The sequence below is a fragment of the Hakea prostrata genome, chromosome 2, assembly GCF_041222555.1.
Source record: "Hakea prostrata isolate BN-2017 chromosome 2, UWA_Hpros_2, whole genome shotgun sequence".
Classification (NCBI taxonomy): Eukaryota; Viridiplantae; Streptophyta; class Magnoliopsida; order Proteales; family Proteaceae; genus Hakea; species Hakea prostrata.
In genome coordinates this window covers 63460030-63479835 of record NC_142601.1, presented here as the reverse complement: position 1 = coordinate 63479835, position 19806 = coordinate 63460030, and the positions used below count along the sequence as shown (strand labels likewise).

The 19806-nt window shown below is 38.4% G+C and overlaps 2 protein-coding genes across 4 annotated transcripts; both read right to left on the bottom strand.

The window, feature by feature from the left end:
• Positions 1-3129: 3129 nt before the first annotated feature.
• On the bottom strand, positions 3130-5423 carry LOC149025618 (dof zinc finger protein DOF1.4-like). 2 transcript variants are annotated; one of them, XM_089145819.1, is made up of 2 exons: positions 4880-5423; positions 3130-4689 (listed from the first exon to the last, which is right to left on the bottom strand). In XM_089145819.1, exons 1-2 carry the CDS (start codon positions 4916-4918, stop codon positions 3814-3816), a joined length of 915 nt encoding a protein of 304 aa, XP_089001945.1. In that variant the 5' UTR covers positions 4919-5423; the 3' UTR covers positions 3130-3813. The 2 variants fall into 2 exon arrangements, with proteins under 2 accessions (XP_089001945.1, XP_089001944.1); XM_089145818.1 differs by having other exon boundaries at positions 3131-4692.
• A 3310-nt stretch (positions 5424-8733) lies between these two features.
• Positions 8734-11911, bottom strand: LOC149025617 (protein RICE SALT SENSITIVE 3-like). Of its 2 annotated transcripts, none has more exons than XM_089143150.1 (8): positions 11462-11911; positions 11285-11335; positions 11019-11147; positions 10790-10895; positions 10601-10642; positions 10435-10491; positions 9837-10314; positions 8734-9774 (listed from the first exon to the last, which is right to left on the bottom strand). In XM_089143150.1, exons 1-8 carry the CDS (start codon positions 11590-11592, stop codon positions 9512-9514), a joined length of 1257 nt encoding a protein of 418 aa, XP_088999276.1. In that variant the 5' UTR covers positions 11593-11911; the 3' UTR covers positions 8734-9511. The 2 variants fall into 2 exon arrangements, with proteins under 2 accessions (XP_088999276.1, XP_088999277.1); XM_089143151.1 differs by having other exon boundaries at positions 9641-9757.
• Positions 11912-19806: the final 7895 nt, after the last annotated feature.

The window sequence follows — 19806 nt, the reverse complement described above, 5'->3', positions numbered from 1 at the left end:
AGAGTGAGGTTCTTTTCTTATGGAGAGTTGGACCTTTGTGGGACGGTGTTTCAAACTTTCAATTTTTCACGCAAGTGGAACAAGAGGGGAGGGAGGGGAAGAGAGAAGAATGAAAAAGCCCTAACTCGAGTTATCTCAGACGGAACACAGGTAGTTGGTTTTGTAAATTTCAAACAATTTGTTCAGATTTTGTAAAATAAAAAAATCTATATTTACACTTACATCTTTACACTTTTAATCACAACCATTAGATTCATATATGCACACATGGCGCGATCGCAGCCGCTAATAAAAATCCAGAAAATTGAGAGACAAGCTTTCTTGAATCAATGAAACTTGTCTGGTGAGGTGACAGCCTAACTTTTCCACTCAAGGCTTTTTAAAACCCCACAAATTTGATGGGATTTTGTGGTAAAGTTTGAAAAAGTAAAAAGTGAGACTCACCACTATCACTTTTCCACAAAATCCTTTCCTTTCTTTCTCCCTCACCCCACTACCCATGGGGCTCACATGTTTTTTTTTTTTTTTTTTTTTTTTTTTTTTTTTTTTCCACCTTACCTTTGCAAACAAATGCAATTAGGGATCTGTTGAACTGCAGATGTGCCCAACCTGGGGATCTGATAGCATATGCTTGGGCCTTCTGTATTGGTTCTTGCTTGGTTCTAGGATGGCTAGGGCAATGTGGACTAATCAATTGCAAGAACTCATATAATAGCAATCAGTTTGTTCCTTTTAGTTACTAGATGAACTTGGGGTGTGGGGGCAACATTTGAAGTCTAACAAAAACATCAAAATAGATGGCTTTCCAAAGTCGATAAATCTGGAGTTAAAAGTCCATTCTTTAAAATTTCTTTCTCATCAAAAGTGAGATCATAGGATCAAATATCAGCTTACCTATTAAATCACAAATAGAAGTACTAGGGAAAGATCTCAAAAACCAAAACCAATCCCCCTGAAACCCAAAGTTGCATCTAGAGCAGTGTCAAATGGAGTTAATGGCTTTCTCCTAGATGGAGTAGGAGAATGGACAAGAAAAGAAAAGGTGATTAACAACTTCAAAGCTATTCCAACAAATAATGCAATTAAGGGTAAATGAAATGTGGTGACACATGAGAAAAGATTAGGTAGGAAGGCAAAGGGTGAAGGTTCACCAGACGCTAAAGAAGTGACAATAGATGTGACCCTTGAGCCAGACCAACTGGTGCCAACAGACAATGTTGCTAATTGCTAGTGCTATTCGCTTTGGTCAGCGAGCTTGGTTTGCCAGCAAGGACTGTGCTGCCTCGCACTTGTAAGCTAGTTTGGAAGTCATGGCTGTTGCCTAAATAAACACCACTGAGGTCCAAATTTCATACAATCAGTATCAGTAATTTCTCTCACGATGTTACCATCGTATATAAAGTGGATTCCATGTTGAATATGATCATTCCTCTCAAGATACACTCCATTTGGCCTGTTAATATATAAAGTCATAAGATTGTACGAGCATCAACCATTGGCATATTACGGGCAACAACAACGTTATCTACTGTAGTATGCGCTTTTCAGGTACAGGGACAAAAAGGTAAATGATAGACAGATGACCCATACTGTATGTACAACCTTTAGGCGAAATTTTGGCTTTTTCGGTGAATGGCGAATCGAAAAGGTCCGAAATTCGAGATTGCAAGTTCAGCGATATCTTGTTGAAACGTTATAATTTTTGTGATATATCGCCAAAATATCGATATTTTGCCGATTTCTCGCAATTTTTAGGCGATTTCTCTCACGATTATATAGTGGAGTCTTTAGGATCAACGAACAATCTTACTCTGTCCTAATAATTCAAGACTCAAAAGGCAATGTCCCAAATGTGATTAAGGAGGAGAATCTACATAAAATATTTTCTGAAAATAATTCAAATTAAGAAAACAATTTATAGCAAAATCTTCAAGATTAATGAACAGTCTTACCAATTATATTCCAGTGATTTATGCCTCAAAAGTCAATGTGTCAAATGTGATTAGGGAAGAGTATATACATGAAAGAATTTATAGAAATAATTTAAATTATAAAAGATTCTGTAATGAAATCTTCTAGGTCAATAGATAATCTTTTCAATTATGACCAAATGATTTAGGCCTCAAAATGTAACATGTTAAATGTGACTAGGAAGGAGATTTAAATGGAAGAATTTATAGGAAATAATTTACTAAATATTAGCATAAAATTTGGGCCCAAAATGACCAAAAATACCCTTCAAATGGGGTTGAAATCTACATATTTTTGGGCGAAATCTCTCCAAAATTTTGGCGAGATTTTGCCAGTTCGCTGGCTTGTCAGGGTAGCGAACCGGCGAATTGGAACAAAATTTCATTCCTTGCACATACAAGATTTTTATAATGATCAATATCCACCAGTTTTAGGCAAGATTTTGCCAGTTCGTCTGATTTGCCAAGTAGCAAACCGGTGAAATGGAACGAAATTTCGTTCCTTGACCATACAAGATTTTCATAATGATCAATATCCACCAGTTTTCGGCAAGATTTTGCCAAGTAGCGAACTGGCGAATTGGAACGCAATTTCGTTCCTCGCCCATACAAGATTTTCATAATGATCAATATCCACCAGCCATACGATATTGATGTCCCTGTCTATACTTCTATTTAGTTCAGGTTTATAGTCATAGATCCTGATATCTCTCAGTCTTTTGTTGCAAGTTGCAACGAAGTTTTCATCTATAAGGATTTCTTTTCCATTGCGCTCATGGATTCCAAGTTGTTGCTGCTGCTGCTGCTGCTTCTGCTTCTTCTTCTCCTCTCTTACTCAGGTGTACAGAGGTTAAGTGTGGATTATGACCAAGAAAACTATCACAAATTGGTTTTTCTAATATTTATGAAGCAGTTTAATTAATTACCCAATGCAGATTTTACTTGGTCTGAAACATTCAAACTGAAAGTATTAGCTTTATTTATCAGGTGACAGAAACTGACATGGGCAGAAGCCATGGTACCCAAATTAAGTTTAATTTTGTACTGAAGCCTGGATTGCAGTACTTAACTTCTTAATCTAGCTCTCATGCATAGTCTAAACCCAATGTGGCAGTTCCTTATCCAGATCTATAGATGCATTAATAGTACAAATTAGAGAGAGAAAAAAAGAAAGAAAGTTTACTGAATAACGATGTCTGAGACCACAAAAACTGATGAACACCAACATTCCAATAGGAAATTACCCCAATTTTATATTACTATACTCTCACATTAACCATTTGAAAAGAAAAGAAATTTAATTCCCCATTTGATTTCTCTCTTTTTTAGGACTTGAATTCCACTGTATCTCCAATACACCCTGACACACCACCACCTAAAGACAGATACATCAGAAGGAAAGCATATCATGCATATATACATACAAAGAAGACTGACTTACTTGTCCAAGAAATTGCCAAATTAGGTACCATACACCTTTCATGAACAGTGCAGCCTAGACTCAGCTGATGATGCTGGAAGATTTTGAGAGGAAGATGATCCGAGGTTCCTCTCAGAGCAAACACAGTTTCTCTCTTCAACCTCTGAAAATCTGAATAGGAAAACAACAGGTTGTGGTGTTTGCAACTGACATGATCGCTCCGATCCGATCTCCTCTCATTATAGCTTCTGATGCAAAATTTCTTCTTTTTTCTTTTTTTTTTTCAGTATACCCCCACCCCCACTCTGGCCACAACGTTCTTCACTAAAAGAAGACAATAACCAACAAAAACCTGACTAAAAACAAATACCCAGATGTTGAAAAAGCAAGTAGAAGCCAAGATTGTTCAGGGCTTTTGCTGGATCACATCAAAGGGGTGACTGAAGATCCCAAGTTGTTGAGATCAGCCCAGGCACCGACACTCGTGGTATTCCAGTACAGAGATTGGTCTACTGCATGTTCGATTTGATTCTGGAACGGGATTCGTTTGTCACCTGCTTCTAGCTTTACTCCCTTCACTATACTCATGTCGCTGCTCAAACCCATCTGGAGGTCTTCGAAGGGTAACAAGTCCTGAAAATGATTATTAGCATATTTCCTATCTTTAAGCCCACCCAGCTGCTGATGCAGACTCGAAGCAATCAGAGAAGCTGTTGAGGGAGAAGAAGAAGGTCCAAAAAGGGAATAGTTTGACACCATATCCTGGATCTGGCAAGGAGGATTAAACCCAGTTCGATAATCCTCTTCCTTCGCTTCAGAAGAGAAACCCAACCCAAGAACATTCAATCGTGGTTGAATATTATGGTGGGTGTTGCATGATGTGGGCAAAGTATCAACTCTGGAATGGAAACTTGGGAAGGAGAAGTTACCAATGTCTGAGGAAGCACCAATGCCAGATAGGCCATAGAACGAAGGATTAACATGGATGGAAGCTGTGGAAAGAGGAGTGGTTGCGGTACCAAGAGCTGAAGAACAAGGAGAAGAAGAAACATCATCAGACCTCTTAACCCTCTTGTTCTTGCGGTAGCCTCCACCGACTGGGACGTTACGCAGAGTTCCACCTCTAGTCCAGTAACGCTTGCAGGCTTTACAGAAGTGCCTGGGCTGGGATAAGCTGTAGTTGTTGTAATAACAGAATTTTGTGTTTGAGGAGTCACAACGAGGGCATTTCAGTGCTTGTTCTTGCCCTGATTTCTCCATTACTCTCCCAGTCTCATCTATCTGATGTTGCTGTCTTTGCTGCTGCACCAAAAAAGAGGAGAAAGAAAAGAAGATTACAAGTTGATATGGGAAGCAAATAAGAATCTAACATCCATATATTCTCATACAAGAGCTAAGAAACAAAACTGTCATGTTACGTTGAATAATAATTGAGTCGTATGTGTTTATGTCTTTGTCTGTGAGAGAGAGAGAGGAGAGAGAGAGGAACCTGTAGTGGCCACTCGTTAGAAGGAGGAGAGATGATCATCTTCTCAGAGTTACTTGTTTTCTTCCCCTATCAAAGGGATCGTTGAAACTGCGAGTAAACGGACAAAGTGCAGGTGGCGATGTGAGTCGTCCTGGACAAATTTGGGTTGAAACGGTAACGAGGAATAATGAGGATGTGGGAGAGATGGAGAATGACAATGTGAAGATAACACATAAAGAAGAAAGGAATTTAAGTTAATAATTTGTTATTGATCTCAAAAGCCAAAATTCACGTGATTAGTGGCCAAAAGTTCCAAAGCAAACAGTGAGTGACCAGTGTTCAAAGAGACAACAGTAGGAGCAGATGAATCACATTCCCACAAGGTTCAAGAAAAAACACTATAGACCTAATATAATGTTCTCTCTCTGCTGCAATTCTTCTTCCTTTCTCAGTTCCTCTCATTCATTGATTTTGATATTAGAAAGCAAAAGAGGGAATCCCAAAGGGCCCAACACCCAAGGCTGTAAGACAACAATTCCCTCTCAAATCCTACTTCTCTGAGTTCTATCCTTTCTTTCTTTATTATTTCTTCTTCTTCTTCTGTTGTTTTAAATACTTAAATCCCCCACTTGTAGCTAACTAGATAATGCTATCTACAATGCTATCAAAACAACCCAATCTCAAGGGTAGTAACCTAACCAGTAACAATGTAGAATAGAAAGAAGGTGCAGACTCCAAAAAGAAAGGGACAAGAGCCAAGAGGGCACCATGTGGAAGTCTACATCACAATCCTGGTCTTGCTTTATTCCAAAAGGCAGTGTTTCTCCTACACTTGTGGTGCTAGCTAGGGCTAAAATGGGTTGGTTTTTTTTTTAAAACTCCATTCTGCTGTTCTTTTCTTCTTCAGCTGGTCATCATCTAGCCTTGTCAATTGTTCCCTTTCTTCTCGGCTCTCCAATTGGGTTTTCAAAAAGATCGTTAGAAGAGTGTCAGAGTTTTGGGATGAAACATAAACATCAGAACCATGTGGTGGCAGCTCAGCTTCAAGAGAAAAAAGAGAGAAAAAGCAAACCTGATTAAGGGAACAAATGGATTTTGTAGTGTCCCAAGGGATTTTCCTGACTTCCTCCACCCTCTCAAAATCCCATAATTATTCCTATCTCCAAATCCAGCTTTACTAGTTAATTACTACTTAAACCTCTGTGCTAGTCAGACTTTGCTCTTAGCAATCTATATTAAATTGCAAGACTAAGACAATTTTTCAAATACAGTCTTCCATTCTCATCTCATTTAATAATTTAATCTAATCTGTTCCATCTCTCTTGAACCAAGAAAACCCCACAAGGTGAAGATGTTTCTTTTGAACACAGAGGGGGAGAGGGAGTGTGGGAACTGAGAATAATGCCTTTAGTCGGTCCAAAAGTGCTTGCATGTGACCTAGTTGCAGGATTTAACCATAATGTTGTCAATCCAATAGTGACAGAAACTGTATGTATAACGTGAGAACTGAGAAGAAGAATAGAAAGGAAAAGTGGGTCTTTAGTCCTTTGGGAAGAAACACCATGGGAGATGGCTATCAAATCCTGAGACTGCTGGGTGGGTGTGGACCTTAGTACCTTACCCACCACCGACCACCATCTTCTGAGCCCCTCAGCCGCTTCTCTCGAACCACTCCACCCCACCCCACCACCACCATCACCCGTCACCACTCACCACCAACCTGTCCTTCATGTTCCAGTTTGGCTAACAGAGATAGAAACCCAACTCGAATTCAATTAGCCACAACTCATGGAAGGGAAGGGGACCCAAAAAAAAAAAAAAAAAAGAAAATCAAACCCATATCAAACTACCCAACAAAAGCTGACCAAACTGTTACCCAAAGTTCAAAAGGAAGAGGGTACCGGGTATCTCTCTATACATTTGTTTTTCCAAGACCGATACAGTCAAGCTATACGTACCGGTATCCGAATGCCGATACCAACTACTATTATCTTGGATCGAACAATTCCATGCTTCAGTCATAGTGATCATGCGATTCACCCCCTATGGACGATGATTGCGGTCCATGATACCCACATTATAATGCACTTGCAGTGACCTAAGACGTAATTATTTATGTAATCATGTTTACATAAGTATGATTATCTATCTAATCATGACTATCTTTCAAATCGCCAGTGGAGTCTCACGTTTTTACAGGAAAAAAAAAAATGGAGTCTTCTTTTTATGTAAGAAAAATAAAAATGCTTACAGCATTTTAATTAATCTTACCTTTTGCATGGAAAGCAGTCTTGGTTAGCTTGAATAAAAACTATAAGTTGATGTTTGATCCGTCGGTTGAGAATGAAGTTGTGTAATTGATGAATTAAATGTAATCTTTTAAAAAAAAAAATTAGTAAAGATTATTGGTTTTGTTTGTCGTTATCAAGGTATGTGATATTTCGGTGAAGTTCACTTAGGACAAACAGGAGAATTACGCTGATATTTAAGGGATAGTTTCGTTAGAGAGAGCCAGAGAGGTTTAGGTGTTTGCAATCGCAACTTGGATTTTCGGCTCCTCATACTCAAACACTAATACTTCGGTCGTTGTTGTCATTGTCTTTATCATTATCTGAAGCAGAATTTTCATACAACAAGTCAAAATTTTCGTGATCAGACCCCAATTCTGAATAAAGAATCTCTTCTTTGCTCCTTGAATAATCATTCATGGCCCAATCATTTTCATGAATCGAACTCGTGTTCTCGGCATTCTTCACTTCCCAAAAACCAGGTAGCTTAACTTCACTAGCAATTAACTTCATAGGCTCGATTGAATCATTTTAGACTTGCGAGTTGGTTCAATGTAGCAGGGTGAACAGGAGTTGAAAGTTGCAACGGCGTTGTCACTAGCGAGGTGAAAGATGAGGTATCTGCTTAGGACGATGAGGGTAATGAAGCATTGATACGAGGATTCGAACAAGAGAGAGAGAGAGAGAGATACGGCAAGATTCTGCGAATTTCAGGTGATTTTCGCCATTATTTCACCTATTCGCATGATTTTCCTGCAAGATTTGGTCTATATCAATTTCTCCTAGTTTACAGTTTCAGTCTTTGTCGAACACGACCAATTTCGCCATATTTCAGATGCAATTTATGTTTTCCCTTGGTTGAGCTCATATTGAAAGAGATTCTAAACTAATTTGTTTGAACCGTGAAGCTTTTGCAATTTGATATGGCATGCTTGAGGGGGTATAAAAGGGGTAATATAAGATGAATGAGATGTTCATTGTCGCCGTATTTAAAGAAGGAGAATTGCTACAACAAAGGTGAGATCCTTGTGCACTACATACACCCTTCTGTTTATTAATTGTGTAAGCTTTTTTTATCAACTCTAACAGTCTATTTGTTTACTTTATTCCTCTGATGTTTGAGCTGAATATTCTGATTTCAAATCCAGGGGTCTGCATCAATAGCATCATACTTCATTAAACAAAAACTGTTTGATTACCCTAATATAATAAACTAATTCATCTTGAAAACGATATCATTATCATCATTATATTGTGAGCTAAAGGTCCTTATACTTAGAGTCAACTTGAGGACATTATGGATTGACACTCATACCATGAAATCCCAATAATTTTCAAAAAAAATAAATTTAATCTGAGATTCATCCGAGCTAGCTTAATCAATGTAGGTGAGACTTTGCCCCTGGCCCCGAGGGGATTCAAACTCTGGAAGAGTGTGAAACAGTGCTAGGTTTCAATCCTGATTTCTCTCAACTGAGCCCAAATCCAACCCAATGCTGAGACCCTCTCACCCCAAGCCCAACTGTACTGGGCTCAGCTCACTCAGCTTTGCCTTGATTAATTATTATCAGACTGACCTGGGTCAGGTTGGCCCTAATGAAATGAACCTCAGCAGCTTCAGTTTTTATTTATTCATTTATGTTTTCTTAAAGCACTAGGAAATGTGAGACCCTATCAACAAGTAGTCATTCTTCAAAATAATCTTCAAGGCTTAACAACTCCAGTTACAGGAATATTCTTTGCAAAGACTAAGACTGTGAGCTCGTCATTGTTTCTTGGTCAAATCGAGGTCATGGTTCAGAATTTCCCGAAGTTGAAGATAGGGAGATTTTTGGGGTGTCCCCCTCACGTGGATGCTGTTAAGTTTCAGGTAATTTAGTTTTTGTTAAGTACTAGATAATCAACTATTAGTGATTCAGCACTTTATAAACTACTAATTTAATTATCTATTCAAACAGTAATAGAGTCAATGGTTCACAAAACCAAGACCCACCTGGAATTTTTAACCCTTAAATTTACTGGTGTACGCTACCTGAACGTTATAATCAACCATAAAACTTTCAACTAAGTTGAGAAAAACCAAAGATGAAATCAAAATCCCAAACTTGGTGGTATTCCAAACAGAAAACTGACATTTTTCAAGCATGATATCATGATCAAAAGGAAATTCAAAGGGGAGGAAAAATTTATGATTTGCAAGATTAATAGAAGGAAAAGAGTTGTGTGGATCACTGCAAAGAGAAGTAACAGGAATCATAACAGGTGACAAGATCATGATAATAAATCGTGGAGGGAAATGGAGAAATTCACTGCCAGATACAAAACATGTTAATCACTAATGTTCTCCAAACAGAACAGTCTAAAATTACTCCAAGAAGGTGTCCATTATATCAGAGTAAACCCTGGCATCAGACCTTCTGTAGTCCATGGAATTTTGTGAATGATGATCTAAAGAAGTAGAAGAGGAGGACGATGTCATTCTACCAGGCAAAGTGAAGCTCCTCTTGAACTTGTTTTCCATTTTCCTGTCATTGCTTGAGTGGCTCTCCAAGCTCAAATATTCACTGAAATTTGCCATTCCTGCGTTGTCATTTCCGATTCCAAGCTGATTCTGTGAATGTGAAGTTTCTGAGTGGGTGTTAGACTTCCTAGCATTTCCATAAAGATTAAGGCAGAGTTTGAATACTCACCCCCTAGAACAAGTTGGTGTTGATGTTGGTTAGAGTTGTTTCCTAAACCCTCGTGGCCAGAGAGAAGTTTCGCATCGTCGTTCTGTCCAGTGAGTGCATTGAAGAAGGATAGTCCATTTGGCCATTTTATATCAGAGTCAGGACCAGCAATCATGTTCATGTCCTCCATCTGGTTCTCGGACGAATGTGGAGGGAGAAAGAGATGGGTTTCATCTTTAGCCTGTGGCAACCCAAGTCGAGAAGAGTGCTGGAAATTGTGAGAAGCAAATACAGAAGTTGCAGAGGGAAGAGGATTTTGGCTCCATTTGAAAATGGGAGCAGAAGGACGGCTTGGAGAAAAGGACTGCTTCAAAGAAGAAGCAGATGGGGAAGTATTCCTGTTAGTAGAGAAGAGCTGGGAGAGGTAGTAGCCAGATTGATACCCAAGAGATTCGAAAGTATGTCTCATTCTCAGCACAAAATGCAAGTCTTCTGGAATCTGAGGATGAATAATTATGTTACATTGAATGCCATTATTCTAAAACACAAATAACTTCGTGCCAGAGCATTCAATAGGGAGACCAATAATAAAAATTAGAAAAGCTAGAAGGAAACTCACAATCTTGCAGGAACCCAATTGTAGGAGGCCATGACCAGCTTGAATCACAGCAATAGTCTGTTAAACAGAAAATCCTAGTAAGGAAAACCATGGTGACCGGGCTAAAAGTACAATATTGGAAATAACATAAACCAAACAACAGTTGCAAGAACAATCCTATTCTTACCTGAATGCCCGAGTTAAACTGATCAGTCCATTCAGGAGGAAGCTGCAAGAAAGGAAGTACAAGGAATCATATATATGTCTATAAGCAGTGACATCTGATTAAAAGAGATTTTGATTATGATTTTGGTTTTGATATCCAATCTTATCTTTGAATTTCATGTGTCAATCTTATCTAGGATGACATACTTACAGCATCGAAAGAACTCTGCCAGTAATTAGAGATATTAGGTTCACACTCAGAAGGTTCCTTGAAAACCCATTTATGACATTTATCTGAGGCAACTTTTCCCATTAACCTGTTGAACCATCCAACCCATCAAAGAAAAGAAGATATATCCTCATTATATTCCTTATCATCTCATGGAGAATGAAATTATGGGGGTGAATTTAATTTAAAAAAAAAAAAAACACCTACCCACCCTTCTCCGTAGTTATACAACTGAATGGACATCTTGCTGAAAACCTTTCTGACTGGATCCTCTCCGTCTATATGTTCAAGGCAATCTGCAACTCTTTCACCGCAAAATCCATCTTCCCACATCAACATCCTTCACAAAACAAATATCCCAATTAACAAGCAAAACCCATGTATCAAAAAAATACCAATCAGTCTCTGGATATCTGTATCTCTGTCTTGTCCTCTGCTTTTTAGTAAGCACAAAAGAGTAAAGGAAAGCTGACTCACAAGCTACCATTATCGTCCCCGACCTTGCAAACATTTCCTCCTCTACTCCTTCTACATGCAGGAGAGAAACCCATTTGAAGAAAAGAACCGAAATGGAAAGAAACATATAGTACAGAAATTAGTCAAGTCAGACAGAAAAAAAAAAAAAAGGAGAGAAGGGAAGTGTTATTAACATACGGGCGAGGTCGAATAGTCCAGAAGACGGAGTAAGTCCAGTCTGAATTGAGACAGACATTCCTGAGGGCCTCATGAAGGGCCATCATCCCAACCGCTTCTTTGCTCCTATCTGATGCTCCCGAGCCCACCATCTCTCTTCACCTCCTTTTTGATCTCTTTCACTACACAATCACCCCTTTTCCCCCCTTTTCTCTCTCTCTTTCTCTATAACTATCTGCTCTATATATGTGAATTTTTCTCTAACCAAGCATTTTTATCTTCTTTCAGCATCTGCACTTTCCCAAGCAACAACGAAGAATCCCCTCTCTCTTTCTCTCTCTGTTACTGTGAACTTTACCAGTTGGTCGTTTTTTTTTCTCTTCCTAGTAATCAGGTTTGGTAATTGAAAGTGGGGGAGAAGGTAAAAAGGCTTTTGAGTTGTGTGAGGGTGTCTGTTTTAGCCAGAGCTGATATTCCTCTTCTTCTTAAATTAAACATGAAAGTAATCCGGGTACAGCTTTATCCACTCTTCTTGCAAAGCATGCCTGAGGGGGAGAGAAGACATAAAGGGACTGTTTTTCAGTTTTTTCTATACGTAAGGAAATTACATTCTTACCCTTTATGGCTTGGGTATGAAGGAATTGGGATTTACCCTTACCACCTGAGGATCCAATCTCAGTGTTAGGCAGCACGCGCAGCCTAGCATTGAATGTAATAGTTTGCTTTGCGTGCTAAATCCATGAAGAGAAGGTGGGGCTTGAACCTAAAAACTGTTAAATGAAAGCTATAAGTCAAATCCCAACTCTGTGAGTCTTGACACTAGAAGTTATTTTAACACAGTTATGTTAGGCTAGCATCATGTGAAAATGCATATCCGAAAAGGATCAAGACCTAACTCTCTGGGTTTCAGCGTGAACAAGCTCTTTGAAAACAGAAGACGGAGGGCAGTTTTGGGTGACCAAAAAAGTTGGCACAGAATCTTTACTGGTCAAAAGATAGTGTTGCCCCTGAGAATTAGATTTGATTTGATTTTTCTAATAAAAATAAGATAAAATAAGAAAAGGCTCGTCGTGTACGTTGGCACAATGGCACCCTTCAACACTCCCCTTATATATTAACTGGTGATATCGTCCTTCAATGTATGATATTATTTTAATAGTTAAAATTCTTTAGTGAATAATATATGAAGAAAAGGATAATATGGTAGTTTCATACCTTCAAGATGATGGGTATTATGGTAATAGCATCCACGTTGTAGAAACAGTGAAACACAAGTAAAGTTGCGTGCGCACGTGCTGAAGCGGTGGGGAGCGTGGTTAGGCATAAACTAGAAAGGAGGAAAGTAATGTAATACACACTGAACTAAAGAGAGAGAGAGAGAGAGAGAGAGAGATTTAAAGATTAAAGAGTTAGTGAGGGGAAGCAAAGGAGGAGAGGGACGCGAAGTGGGCATAGATTGCGGGCTGTGCACCCAAAGCCCACGACACCCGCTGCCTAATCTTAAAATCAATTCAGATATAATCGTCATTATCATCATTCATTTTCAATCTTCAATCTTCAATCTTGGCCGTTCGTTCATTTTTGAACTTCTCTTTATGGTCATCTCCAACCTTCCTCCGTATTGACCGCCTCAACCCAAGCCACGGTTCGGTGCTTCTCTTCTGCTGACCCTACTTAGGTGGGTCCCCTCATTTCTCATTTCTTTTTCTCCCTTAACCCTAGCCCCGATACGCTCCTTTTTGCCCACTTTTCTCCATAGGAAAATGCACCAACTCTTCCCTTAAGCAAGCTTAAGATCGAAGTACTTACGAGTTTTTTTTTTTTTTTAACTAAGTTCCACGTGGAACATCAATGGATTGTCCTTTAATTGTACAAAAATGATACCAATCAATCATCACAACAGTAAAATCCAACCATGAGATGCACTCCCTAGATGCTCCAGTCGTTGGAGAGGATCTCAACCCCATGTCCCAACACTCAAGGCATTTTTAACGGGGTTTACAAGGTGGAAATGATGGGATGGGTCCTATGTGTCCTTGAGAAAAGGAACCGTTAGGAAATCACAGGGTAAGACATTGTAGCATCCTATCTTTGTCATCTAGTTGGGTGGGCCAGCGAATGGAATCACAGGCGCTTGGTATTTGGTATTTGGTAGTAGAAAAATAACACGAGATTTCGTGCAATCTGATAAGGGTATCTACTTCGATATGGGCTCCTGTGTTTCAACTTTCACTCCATGGGAACCCAGATTCTTCATTTAAACTGAGCTCGCGTGCTCAACATTGGTAGATGAATATGGTCCTTGGGATCGTCAAATGCTGAGTCACTTGAATGAACAGGTGGTTTTGCAAACCCAATGTCCATCCCCTCCTGAGCGGCTAATGAAATCTGAGTCACCCAAGACGAAGAGGTAGGTCGTATCCTAAGTCTTACTGTCTCGACATAGACATAGGGTGCTATCACTGTGCCAGAAGCAAATCCATGTTATATATTACACTTGTTAATGATCATTTAGATTACATACATCCACAAAGAAAATAGCTAACCTGACATTTAATGGATATCACCAATTATTGCTTATATAAGTAGAAATATGCTTGGAAACATTAGTTCAACTTGTATCATAGCTGCTGTTTTACCCAAGAAAGGGGAGGAAAGTTTTAAAAGCATAACTGCTTCCCCTTTAACTTCTGCTCGGCACATCTTTCTGGTACGTTGCCAAAATACCAAGATTTGACACCTTGACTGTGAACATCGCAAGTCCTTTGGGTCCAGTTACTGTTATGAACTTGTTAGGGGTTAGCAACCACAGCTAAGTTTTAAATCTCATATTGGACTGTAATCGAAATATTTTCCTTGTAAGATATCGAAAACATCAGGGCCAAATTGGGTTATCTCCGTTTGAAGAAATTGGAGGCCCTGAAGATTTTGTGCATATACAACCAAGTTTGGCCTAAGCCTGCCATTCAGAAACATAACTACTAGGAGTACACTATCTCAATATCTTCTGTATGCATTTGAATGGAGGCTTCAGTAACCAATAGAGAAGCCATCAACTCTGTTCCTAGTTTTACTAGATTCTATCACACAAGGATTCTGTACCTACCTACAAACTTCAAAGTAAACAAGACGTATATAAAATGGAAGATAGGGTGAGTGTCCGAGAGGAAAAACAGTATGTATACAGGTATGACACCAAGTTTATGGAACAAATTGTACTTCAGTAATGACCACCAATGGAACACTGAACAGCAGGATCATGCATGCATAGAAAGAACAGAAAGACTGAGAGCAAATCAACATGGTTAAATAACAAAGTGTAAAACATGTCATAATGTAATACATATGCTCACATTACAAAATGTTATTCCTTCCTGATTCTAGGGCTAGAACGCATATACAAAACTTATAGAAAAGAACTGGACACCAATCAACAATCAGCAATGTGTGCATGCATATTAAAATAAAATTAAAAAAAAAAAGTCAACCATCACTCAAGAACACAGGGAATTATAACTAATATCCATTAAGAACCATAAAACCAAACGGGCATATTGCTTTATAATGCTTCAGAAACACCAACCAGACAACAACGCAATTCAAAGCACACTGTATTTCCAAAACAGGCAGGTTAACATGAAACCCAACGTCTTTGGATCTTCTATATACCTCCTTGTCGAATGACTGAACCAAAGATTTTTTTTTTTGTGGATGCCCGAAAACATAGAATCAAAATCAACATAAATAAGCATTAAGGATGCATTTACCATCCCTCGCTTGCAAGAAGAACAAAAAAGAAGATCCTCTTCTAATCAGAGGTACAAATAGAAGTGAAAAATAATGAAGCAAGAAAATCCAAAACATACCACAGGAAACTCGGTGGCAGTAATGGTAAATCCAAGATAGATTTGAACAACGGTTTTTCAATTTCAACTTATGGACAAATGTAGCTAACTGTACATAAGTAACACCATCAACCACTGACAACAGATGATTTGGCATAAGTATCAATATATACCTGCAAACAAACAAGTTAATATCAATTCTAGTACCTGAACCATATTGCAAATCCAAGGTCAAGTAATTTGTGGAAACTGCTAATCAAATGCACAGGCTTGCCTAAGCAGAACTTTGAAATTTTGGATTGGAAAGATGAAAGTTACTGGTTTATAGATTCCATTGTACTAGGAACTTGATGAGGCTCTAATGTTCCAATGACCTTGTCAACTGCTTTTTAACAATAATTTTGTACAAATCCTTGCTCAGGTGAACCTTAATGCAAATACGGTTTTTACCATTTCTTTCATGAGTTCCACAAGATCATTATGGAAAAGTTCAAGAACTTTGGATTCCTTGCTTTGTGTGTTTATATCTTGTTTTTATCTGTGATGTTCACGAAGATCCATTTCATTGATAAATTCACCCACCTACTTTTGATTCTTTTTTCTGTACATCTGTTTGTTATCCAAGATTGGGATCATAACATATCTCTTTTGTATAAGCAACATCTTTAACAATACCATAGCCAGGCTTTTCGTTGTTCCTCTTCTCTAAGGTTAGAAACTTTAGCTTGGTAACAGGAGATGGAATAAAGAAGATAGAAGGATAAAGAAGATGGGGGAAGAAGGGGAAACATGAGACAAATCAGACTAGTAGTAGAGGAAGGGAGAGAGAAGAAGAATCATAAGAAGACAAGAAAAAGAGAAAGGCAGGGGGTGGAAATGCACTTACAAAACTTAATCATTCATATGTTCATTCTGTTCTTTTCAAGCTGAATACAAGGATTTAAATAATTGAAAAAAAGAAGCATATTTCAGTAAAACTAGGACTTTCTAAATTAACTATAATTGGTTCTACCCAACCGATCCAAACTACTTGCATAATTATACCAATAAATAAATAAAAAAATCCTACACTCTCTAAAACTGCCACATAAAACAACATCTCCTATTTTATCTACTAGCAAGCTGGATAGGGGTCCACCAAATATGAATATTTCATCCCCTTGCAAGCTGGACTTGGGGCCCACCTAGTATGAATAATTATCTACTAGGTAACTGTCCATGTTACTGTAGCATGAACAATAACTTTTGGTTATGCTGCATTACTTGGTTATAAACTAGTGTTGCACACTAAGAGCCCTAAAGAGTTGTGTTTGTCATTTTTGGCAACATTTATAATCATATTGATGGTGTGGTCTTAGATAGTGATAAGTTAGAAGAGTTGGATTAGTCATACAATCAAACTATAGACTGATAAGGTTAGTTTGGTCATTTTGTAGAGTTACAAGGTCATCTCAATTTATGGGATGACAAGGACCTCTGTTAGGTCTTTATACAGTGTTTGGTAGAGGCCTGAAACAACAACTGCAGGCTTAATGCATCAGAAGTTGGAAAAACACAAGTTCGTGGAGTGATAGCCTGTTTAGAGCAATTTTCAGAAGGCTTAGTGATTACCAATCATTGAGTTCTGGTTCTAGCTTTTAGTGTCACTTGGATACCAGATGAAGAAGTTATGAAGTTTTTCATACGGTTGCATAAAAACAAAGTGAAATAGGAGAGGTTCAAAGTGTTCTGGTGAAGTCAACATTGCTTGTGTTGTTTGTTCTCTATAAAACCCTTTTGATTCAAGTTGCTTTAGTCAGAGGTCATTATGAGATTTCCCCCCCCCCCCCACTTCCTCTCTAGGTCAATTTGGGCATAAAATGAAGTTTTTTTTTTTTGGAGAAAGATTCTGTTTGGGAAGTTTTGGTTGATCAGAAAAATAAATTTTGATATTTAATGGACATTCTAGATAAAAGATTCCGTTTCAATGGATCTGGTGAAGGTGCACAAGAAGCACTGGATTGAGCGAAAAAGAATCCATCACAAAGTATTGTATTGGCAGAGCACATGAGATCTCAATGCATCACCATTGCACAGAATTGGATACTTTGGTAATAATGCAAAAGCCCCCAAACTTTCATGAAGAAATCCTAAAGCAACCTGCAATAAGGGTTTTGAGAATCAAACCTCAATCGACTGTAACTAACATGTTTTAAAAGCTTTTTTGACAAACTTTTTTCTAAAATGGGTACAAGGAATCCTAGACCAGTTTCAACATCATATGAGGTCAGAAAGTTGACAAAATCTCTATCTGATGCTCGATAACTCCGCATTAAAGATTGTTTCAGCAATGGAGCAAATAAAGGCATGAAATCCATTGACTAGAGGCATCATGGTTGCTCAGATTACTCATTGAGAGGTAATCTGATTCTTAAAAGTCCCTAGTTTATTTAACTAGGTTGTGTTTAAAGGTGAATAATATACAAGATGTACTTGGGTTTCAGTTTTATATTGTAAACCTCGCAACTTGGGGCTTGTCTAGGAGTTTTGGTTGTTGCCCTTGCCTGAGTTGCATCTCAAATTAAACCAAGGACTAGAGTTCCTAGACATTTGTTGCAGTCAAAAATATTGAGTAACATACTGAGTAAATACAAAACCCTGAGTAGGATATTACTCCATGGATGTAGGCAATTTGACTGAACCACATAAAATTTGGTGTCATGTGTCTGTTTTGCTTTCTATATTACATATGTTTGAATTGCAAAGTGGTGGGACACTGTGCGGTAGACCCAGCCACACTGTGGTGTGGGGTGAACATGTCTGTGTGTGGTTAGTAATTATAGGATTGCCCTGGCCAATCTTGAAATGCAATCAAGGATAGTTTTGAGATACACTAATTTACCCCCTCTCAGTGTCAAGTGGGATTCACAACTAAAGATGTTCCTATAGTCTCATCAATAGCCAATTTGCAAGCCATACAAAAGAATTTTTACTGCTATACATCCATGGGACTGCTGAACAATGAAAGTAGATATTTACCAGCATTATTGTCTAGGCCATCTGACCATGTTAAAACATGGCCATCACTTTTTGCTGATGACTTACATTGGATGCCCACCCCATAACCTAAGGACGAATCTTCAAAGTACTTGAGTCCTCCACTGGGTGGCTCAATTATATCAAAACGGGGTTCATATTGGCTTCCAAAAGATGTGATACCTGTGGAATCAAAGAAAAAAGAAGGCTAAAAAGGTGCAGATGGTTCCCTTTCATTTGAACTAAACTGTAGTCAATGTCTTGCAGAGGTTGATAGATCACTGGAAGCACCATGTAGAGGCAAGTGATCTACTTCTAATCTCCGGTAAAATGGTTATGAGAAATTTCAAATCAGGGAAACAAACTGAGAAGCATGATATCCCTTTTCACTATACAAACCATTAACAGAGGAAGAAATATAAGAGGATGAACCTCTTACATGGGTAGTATGGCATGATAGTACTATAGAAAGAAAATGGAGTGCTGGAGCTGAAAACTGATGATGTATGATCAGAAATGACGACTTGACGACTTGACTTCGCTGTTTTAGGATAGCTGGCTCCTTGTCATATATAGAAGGATTGCTACCACCTTTATCCATACTAAACGGTAACACCAACCTGTCTCTGAAAAACTCTTCCCTGACTGACACTCTATTTGTCGGTTTTGGAAAGAAAAAAACAAAAAAAAATCGAATACAATCCTCTATAATGGGCCAAATCCTACAACAGGTATCAACTTTAAGAAAGTCACCCTGAAAAGATGAATCAAGCTTGCTGAATTCATCTGTAAACAAAGATTGCCCCATGTCGAAGATATTATGCTCTAGCTGGGGATGGTTACTATTTTTCTTATTGCTTGGCTGACAAGTAATTTTCCTAGGATATTTCCTTTTTAGTAGATGTATATTTTCTTTTTTAGTAGATTTGGGAGATTCTATACACCATGTATTTTCCCTATTTGTTGTAACTCAGTTTAGGAAAGTTTTCTAAACTGAGATTGGATTATATATGATAAATAAAGTATACAGGGGAGAGCCTCTCAACACATGAGCTCTCTTCCCCTTTCTCTCTTCGTCTTGTCCTTCTTGTCCCCTCTTCTCTTCTCTTATCACTCTCATCGTCCCAGCTGGTCTGGCCTTCGAAATATCTAAAGTTGTTGCACCCCATATTCTCATTGGCTTCACATTCACAAAAAAGAAGCCAAGTGCAAGATCATCCATGGTTGAAGATCACAATTGGGTACTGATGACTTTGAGCCTAGAGATGAGCAGACACCCTGAAAGGAAGAAAAACTATTTGTATCCAAGAAACTGATGTCACCTATGATTTCCTCAGTGTACCCTAGGTAGGAATCTCTCAATGAGAAAAAGACAGTTTGCCAAGAATTATTTGCAACTCTAGAAGCCAATGGTTTAGGAAAGCAAAAAAATCAATGTATCTGTATCTTGTGTCAAACCTGATAAAGGAAGGACACCTATTAGCAACCCTATACGATGTGCAGAGT